We start from the raw sequence: 8,284 nt of genomic DNA, 5'->3' as shown, positions 1-8,284 counted from the left end.
ATAATAGTTATATTATGTATACTTGGCAATACCACTCACGGCCCACATGTTGAGAATCACTGCTTTAAACCAAAATCTACCCGCCATCTACACTACAAGCTCACAAATCCCTGTAGATTATCATGACATTTATCCTCGTTTGGACGTTTAAGTAGAGGACAATTAGGACAAACCCACATCAAACCCACATCCGTGTCCTCTGTCTCTCCTCCCTGTCACGCTCTGACCGCAGAGTCCGTCCGGTCGGCTCCGTGTTTGAGAACCGCAGTGGTGGAAAAAGTACTCAAATCTTTTACTTAAGTAAAAGTATCAATACTGCAATATAGAAATGCTCTGTTACAAGTGAAAGTCCGGAACGCAAAATGTATTGGCATAGAAATGTACTTAAAGTACCAAAAGTAAAGTTTTAAATGTATCAAGTTTTAAATGTATCAAATGTATCAAAATCTTTTGAAAATAGCAGATCTACAAGCTCACAATGCGTCGCATCGCAACGCATTGTGAGCTTGTAGATCTGCTATTTTCAAATGGCCGAAATGTATATAAGGCTGAAGTGGTTAATGTATGTTTTGTAATAATAATCAAAATCTACAAAGTAACTAGTAACTAAAGTGTTCAAATAATTGTAGTATTTACTATAGTAGTAATATTTGCCTTTTGAGCTGCAGTGGAGTAGAAGTAAAAGTACGCTTTTGGACATATAATGTTTCCACCCATGTGACCCGACAGCCATGACATGTAAAAGGACATTATTATACATGTCATTATAGTGATGTCACTGTGTCCTCGGGTGAATAGATGGCATTGTGGATTAACACAGATGACATTGTAGCCTGTGAGCGCACGTGTGTTTGTGCGTGTGTGTGCGTGTGTGTGTGTGTGCGTGTTTGTGCGTGTGTACGTGTGCGGGTGTGTGTGTGTGTGTGTGTGTGTGTGTGTGTGTGTGTGTGTGTGTGTGTGTGTGTGTGTGTGTGTGTGTGTGTGTGTGTGTGTGTGTGTGTGTGTGTGTGTGTGTGTGTGTGTGTGTGCGTGCGTGCGTGCGTGCGTGCGTGCGTGCGTGCGTGCGTGCGTGCGTGCGTGCGTGCGTGCGTGTGTGTTCGCACACGCTCCACATCTGATGTGTTCCGTTGTTCTGAAACCAGAGTCTGTTTATCTCGTCTTCAGTCATATATCTATACTAACAGATTGTTCTTAAGATCCATTTATTTGCATTGAAGGTTCTTCCATTCTTCATTGCTATAGTATAGTTTTTAATCAGCTCTTTGTGTTGTCCTGGTAACATTGTCTGGCAACGTTTATGATGCAGAAAAATCTGATTTACTGCAGAACTGATACACTTATCTGTCTCGCAAACAGTTTTTCATATTACACAAGTTAAAATGTTGAAGAATCCACTAAATAAAACAAACAGCACTTTTAGGATCACTAAACAATTATACATTCATACTTAAGTTAGTAACTGCTGTGAGGGGTATGGGATAACACGGATGAACATCAGCCACATAACTATATCCTTTTCAGCCATTTTCACATTTCAATGTATGACTCATCATTTGAGCACTTAAAAGTCAAATGAAATAAGACAGGCCCTTGGTCTTTGTTCTCAGCAGTCTTTCTCAAAGTGGGTTCCGGGACCCCCAGGGGTCCTTGATGGGGTCCAAGGGGGTCCCCAGCAAAAAAAGATGTTTCCTCATTTTCATATCATTTGGTCTCTGTGTCTCAGAGGAGGGGCTGTGGACGGTTCAGAAACCTGTTTGAAAACAAATTACCCAATCTGGGAACCCATCGCCAAATAAAAAGGAAACACAGCGCCCCCAGCGTTTTTCACTTTTGCATTTGACTCTGTGGGGGGGGGGGGATTAACTAGACCTATGCTGACTGGAAACCGGCGTTTGGTCTCTGCCCTCAGCCCTACACTTCCGGTGGTGCGCCTACGTTTTCATTCCCACTAACAATATTTGGTTATAAGCCCACTTGTTTCTATGATGAAAGAGCAAGTTAAAATGTTGCTAACTTTCCGTGGTTTTGTCGGCTTCGAGGACACTATTATTAAATGAGTTTCTGTTTGTTTCCAGTGGGAAGCGAGCGCACAGATGTAAATCCCGCCCACTTCATTTGATTGGGTAAAGCGCGGCCTGCTTCCTGATCTGAAGGCACGGCCACTTGTAGGCTAACGCGCACACGTTCAGAACGGGGCTGAACCGGGGCTTGAGAGATTAGAAATGACCAAACCTGCTGCCTGTCGCTATGTAGGCAGGTTTCTGAACTGTCCACAGACTCTGAGACACAGAGTGAGTAGACAGAAATGGTACCCTCTTATAATAAGCATTAGTAAGGACCAATTATATGAAGATAGGGAGGTTGAAAATTGGAGAAGAGCTCCTTTAATCGCTATTGTATTCTTCTGCTATTAGAAAATAAGACGTTCTACAAGCTCACAATTTGTCGCATTGCGATGCGAGCTTGTCGACGTATTATTATTATTATTTTTTTGACAAATGGACAACATCTTTCTCAAATGAGGGTCTGCGGCCACATATATGTATGTATGTGGGGGGCCTAGACATGAAAAGGTTTCAGATCTAGAGGTCTAGAGAGGTTTGTGTTGGCCCTGAGGTCTAGTGATTGATGTCTGTGTTACATAACTAACTGTGTTATGTTCTCTTAGCGACCAGCAGGGCTCACAGCCCCAAGCAACACTGAATGGAAAATTACACACACACACACACAGAGAGAGAGAGAGAGAGAGAGAGAGAGAGAGAGAGAGAGAGAGAGAGAGAGAGAGAGAGAGAGAGAGAGAGAGAGAGAGAGAGAGAGAGAGAGAGAGAGAGAGAGAGAGAGAGAGAGAGAGAGAGAGAGAGAGAGAGAGAGAGAGAGAGAGAGAGAGAGAGAGAGAGAGAGAGAGAGAGAGAGAGAGAGAGAGAGAGAGAGAGAGAGAGAGAATGGCCGGGCTCAGAGCCATGCCAGGGGGAATTCACATCACAGATGAAAACGAAGGCGATCTAGAGGTGTGCATAGTTGAGCTACAGCACCCTCTACTGGACAGATAGGGACGTAAAGTCGAGTCAAACATCATTATTAGAATAGTTATAGACATATAAAGGTAGACACGCCTCCTTCGGCTCTGAGGCGTTCGTATCTCGGGCGTGCTTCCTTGTTCCGCAGGGCGCGCCCATATAAGGCTTGGGCTAGCCTTCCACTTCCTTCCGCTTCAGCAGGGCAAGCTGGAACTTCCGTGTGCGTCACAGAAGGGGGCGTTCGGTAGGCCAATCAGAGGCAGGTGGGGGCGGGTCTTTTCTTAAGAGGCAGCCGCGCAGCAACTAGTCAGTTAGACGCGCTGTGATTGACCAGTAGTTAACAATGTGATTGGTCAGTAGTCAAACAGCCCTTGTATTGAGATACCAGTCGTTACAATGAACTGCAGAGACCAATGAGGTATCTAGGTTTCTATATCTATGCTCAGCGCCTCAGGGCAACTCTACTCCTTCCTCCTGCGTTTACAGCAAAGATTAAAATAAACAAATGTCTTCATTAAGGCCTGTCCACACCAATACAATACAACTCCTTGCAACATGCAACTACTTGCAGCCATTATCCTCAATGGGAGTTGGTGTGACATGGCCTTCAAACTGTTTTGTTTCTAAGGAGTTAACTTGCGATTAGTTGCGTTGGTGCGGTTTGGCCTTTAGAGCCCGACCGGTCGCAGATTTAGGGGTCAGATTCCTTACACGAGGTTTTGACACTTTGTCAAAAAGTGCAGAATCTTGAAATCGTTTCAATTTGAGAAACTTTTGATTTGATTAAAAATTTGATTTGATTAAGTATATATAAAGTTTCAATTTATGAAAAGAAGTAAACAGAAGTAAACAAGTAAATATAAAATAAACGAATAATGATTATATGTAATTCAATCTACAAGCTCACGTGGTGTGAGCCTATCGGCTGCATAATTGCCAATAACGTTGAAAATAAATAAATAAATAATGGCCGACTTATTGGCCAAACCGATACATGGGGCTCTAGCCTTAACTCATTGAGTGCCATTAACGTGTTTCACGTGTTTACCGCTATGGCTCAACGTGCCAATGACGTGTTTGACGTGTTTTTGAAAAAATAGTTAAAAAAAAAATATATATATATATTTTTTTTTTTTAAAAACATGTTCAGAACCCAAGATATCATCATCTGAAGATGTGCAGCTCCATCCACTCCTTGTTTAACTTAGAACTGAAAAAGGCTGTATCTCGCTTCCTAAGCACTTTTTGTTTTCTGTGAAAAAAAACGCTGGCACTGGGACAACATCATTCTGAAATAATTCTGGCAATTCTGGCACTCAATGAGTTAATTCTTAGAATTTACTGTTCCTACCTCATAACTCTTAACACAGTGGTTTTCAACCAGTGGTCCGGGGACCACCAGTGGTCCTTGAGGGAGTAACAGGGGGTCCCCAGCAAAATGAGTTAACATAAGCGTCACAATCATTTTAACCACTTAGCTTTGGCTATTCAAAAATAGCAGATCTACAAGCTCATAGCGCGGCACCGAGTGCCGCGCTATGAGCTTGTATATCTGCTATTTTTGAAAAACCTTGAAAAAGTGTGCATATCTTTGAATATTTATATTTTTTTAAAGCAAAAATTAACTGATATCTTTACTTCTGGGGGGTCCCTGGCACAAAACATTTTCAAGTGGTGGTCCGCAGCCAAATGTATAACAATTTAGGGGTCCTTGGCATGAAAAAGGTTGAAAACCACTGCTCTAACACCATGTTGTCTTTCCCAGGCTCTCCTCTTCCCACTGACCTCCCGCCCACCTCGGCTCCGAGCCCCGCCTCCGACGACGACGACGACGACACCCACACCCCGACGTCTGCCCCGCCCCCCAAACGAGACCCCACCCCCCGGGCCGATCCGACCGATAACTCGCCCGACGACACCCCGCCGCGTCCCACCGCCGCCCTCGACCCGGACCCTCCTCCCCCGGAGCCGCCTAGCGACCCCCCCGGCCGGCCCTCTGCGCTCCCGCCCACCCCACCCGGTCCCACGGACCCCCAGCCGGACCCGGAGCCCGTCACGCCCGCCGTGAGACGGCCGGCGCCTCCCCGGCCCCCCAAACAGCCGGACCACCAGGCTCCAGACATCTGCCATGGAGACTTTGACACGGTCACGGTGCTGAGAGGAGAGATGTTTGTGTTTAAGGTGAGAGGCTGAGCCAGCAAGCAGGAGGAATGGAATCTAAAGATTATAATGCGTTGCTGTTTGGGCAGAAACCTTGTATTTCCATATTTGCCCTACTTAGGGGCGGCCATAGCTGAATGGTTAGTGAGCCCGCCTAGGGAGCGAACGGTCTTTCTACCCCATGTTTCTCAGTAGCGGGGGGGCGGGCGGGGAGAGACAGGCGAGTTGAGTGAAACGAGTTGGGGCAAACGCAGTCCCCACATCGGCTGGTCGTCGCGGGCACTCGCGCCGGCGCGACTCCGCAGCCTCAAGGTCTGCTGAGTCGGCGCGCCTCCGTCATGGTCCAAAACTATACTTTATCGGCGGAAAAAAGTAGTCCGCGGTTGTTTGAAAAGGTGTTGTCCCAAGCGGGAGTCGAACCCAGACTCCCAACCCTTGTGAATTGGGAGTTTAATGATTAGCGAGGTGCGCCACTGAGGCTGATGCTGAGATTGGGTATTTGGGCTGGATTAGAATGTGACAACCCCCAACGTTCCCAACTCTTCTAATGTAGAGCGAAAGAAGCACCGCTCTACTGAGAAACATGGGGTAGGAAAACTGTTTGCGGGAGCCAGAGGCCCTGGTTGCCCCAGGTTCAATTCCAGGCCAGGTCAGCATATGTGTTGATGAAATGAAATTAGTACTTTTTTCCACCACTGGTAGCACAGCAGTGCATCAGCCTGTGTGCAGCAAAACCAGCAGCAAACAAGGTTCAAAGGTCATTTTATTTTGTCTCTGGGGAGAAATATGTCTTTGGAGACGAGGACCAGCTGCACACCATACAATACAATAGGTTATGTATTGTAGACACACCATACAATACAATAGGTTATGTATTGTAGACACACCATACAATACAATAGGTTTTGTATTGTAGACAGCCAGCCTGCAAGGTGAACCGTGTCCAAAATAACCTTAAACATTCGTCTGTATTTCTGGGAATATTTCACTCTGCCATGTGGCTTCCCAGATGTCTCTTTATCAACTAAGGTTTCTGATCAAAGCCTTTGTGTTTAAAAGCGAAAAAAAAACTAAATTGACTGTACCTGGAGTTTACAGGAATAGCCTGCAAAGCCACGGTTTCCCTCTTAATTCAAACAGTGACATTTTAAAACAACAAGATTAGCGAGCACGTTTTTAAATTGACACAGTGAAATCATGGAAAACATTTTTAAAGTGCGTTGTAATTCATTCCAGGTAGTGAAGGGAGCGATAAAATCTGAAGGCTGTTTTACCTAGCTCGGTGTTGGCCTTGGGGATCAATAATGGGATGTATTCCTGAGAACGGGTTTGATGGGTGGAAGTATTTGGTTTTAACCCATTAAGACCTGGGACACATCTGTGTCACTTTTTGATTTGAACTAAAAAAGCATTATTTTACACTTTGGCTATTCAAAAATAGCAGATATACACGCTCATATCGCGGCACCGAGTGCCGCGATATGAGCTTGTAGATCTGCTATTTTTAACTCAAATCCTTGCTCCTGGGGGGTCCCTGGAACTAAATATTTTGAGATCGGGTTCGGCAGCCAAATACAGTACATACTGTATCATTTTGGGGGTCCTTGACATGAAACAGTTTGAGCACCACTGATATAGAAACATGAGTTTTTCAGAAAACTGTTAGGATTTAGAAGACATTAGTAAGAATCGGCCTCAAGTCTTAAGAAAAAAAAAATTGCTGGCACAGTATGAACATGTTTTTTTTATTTCATTGGCACTGAGAGAGTTAATACATAAGTAAGAAGTGCATTCAGCAGGAGCTATGTTGATTGAATCTGAACTGATTGCAGTGTACGGTCAAATGATACTGTAGGACAACAGCCGTCTTTTCCCCTGTTTTCCATGTTCTAAAGCAGTGGTTCCCAAACTGGGGGTCGCCCAAATAATTTTGGGAGGTCCCCAAATGATTAGCTTGTAATGTGTAACATTGTCTTCTCACTCAACAGTAAACAAACCAACATACAGTATAAGTGTACCGTATGTAGGGTATCTGCACATTTATAAAGTGACAAATTAATGTAACTTAATGTTTACCTATTTAATTCCAAATTGGCCAAATTGTCAAATACTACGTAATAAAGAGGCAAACATTGTGAAAATAGCCGAACTACAAGCTCACAACGCCTGGGGGGGGGGGGGGGGGGTCCCCAGTTACTTCAAATGTCATTATTTTGTGGGGTCACGGCCTGAAAAGTTTGGGAACCCTTGGTCTAAAGCTTCTAATAGCAGATCTATAAGCTCCCAACGTGTCGCATCACGATGCGTTATGCGCTTGTAGATCTCCTATTTTTTGGTATTTTTGGTATTTTTTCAGTATTTTCGTTTGTGATTCATCTATTCTTTTATTTTCCTGAGCCGATAAGGTCGCGGTCATTCAGAAATAGTGTTTATTCATACGCTTTTCCACCAGGGCTCTCATTGACTTCAATGCATTCCATCCCCAGTTTTGCCTCCCATGAGCCTGACAGACAGACAGTGTCTGCCAGCTGGCTCTGTCGGACCAAGAGATCTGATGTTGATATCATATCCTTCTTTACATAGCCTTGGCCCTGAGCAGGAAATGAACGAAACCTTTTGTTGCGATTCAGGATGATAGAGTTAAGCCACAGGAAAGAGAATCCAGAATAATGTGAAATAAATAGGTGCGACGAAAAGGAAGCAAAAGTGAAAGAGAATCCTCCACCGCGGTGCGTCCGGCGTGCCAAGCATCTCTATACCAACACAAGACGGGCAGGAAGGCTGATCTGTGTCACTACAGATACTCCTACGGGCTGGGGGCGGCGCCCTGTCTGTAGGGGAAAGTTGAACGGGAGGAGGAGTAGAACCGTAGGCCGTAAAAAATAATGGACAGCGATACCTACTGTACGCCCATAGACTGTACAGACCGTAAATGAAGCCTATTTTTTCAGCAATTTCAAATCCGCCCTCTTTCTATGTCGCGTCATATCCTCTATGCGCACGGAAATGAATGCTGTTGGTTGGGTAGCTTGTCAATCAAGAGCGGGGGCGGGAATGAATGCTATTGGTTGTGCAGCTTGTCAATCAAATCATCCCGCCCCTCCTAG

The 8,284-nt window shown here is 44.9% G+C and overlaps 1 protein-coding gene across 1 annotated transcript in view; it reads left to right on the top strand.

The window, feature by feature from the left end:
- Positions 1–8,284, top strand: part of LOC311047739 (matrix metalloproteinase-15-like) — a 40,205-nt gene that overhangs the window by 18,601 nt on the left and 13,320 nt on the right. Inside the window, exon 6 of the mRNA XM_084060568.1 lies at positions 4,783–5,198. Coding sequence (XP_083916694.1) covers positions 4,783–5,198 — 416 coding nt within the window. The remainder of the gene's footprint in view (positions 1–4,782; positions 5,199–8,284) is intronic.

The sequence above is a fragment of the Gymnoscopelus microlampas genome (genome assembly GCF_963454915.1).
Source record: "Gymnoscopelus microlampas genome assembly, chromosome: 6".
Taxonomy (NCBI): domain Eukaryota; kingdom Metazoa; phylum Chordata; class Actinopteri; order Myctophiformes; family Myctophidae; genus Gymnoscopelus; species Gymnoscopelus microlampas.
Note: the sequence above shows the minus strand (reverse complement) of the source record. Positions and strands in the feature narration are given on the sequence as shown.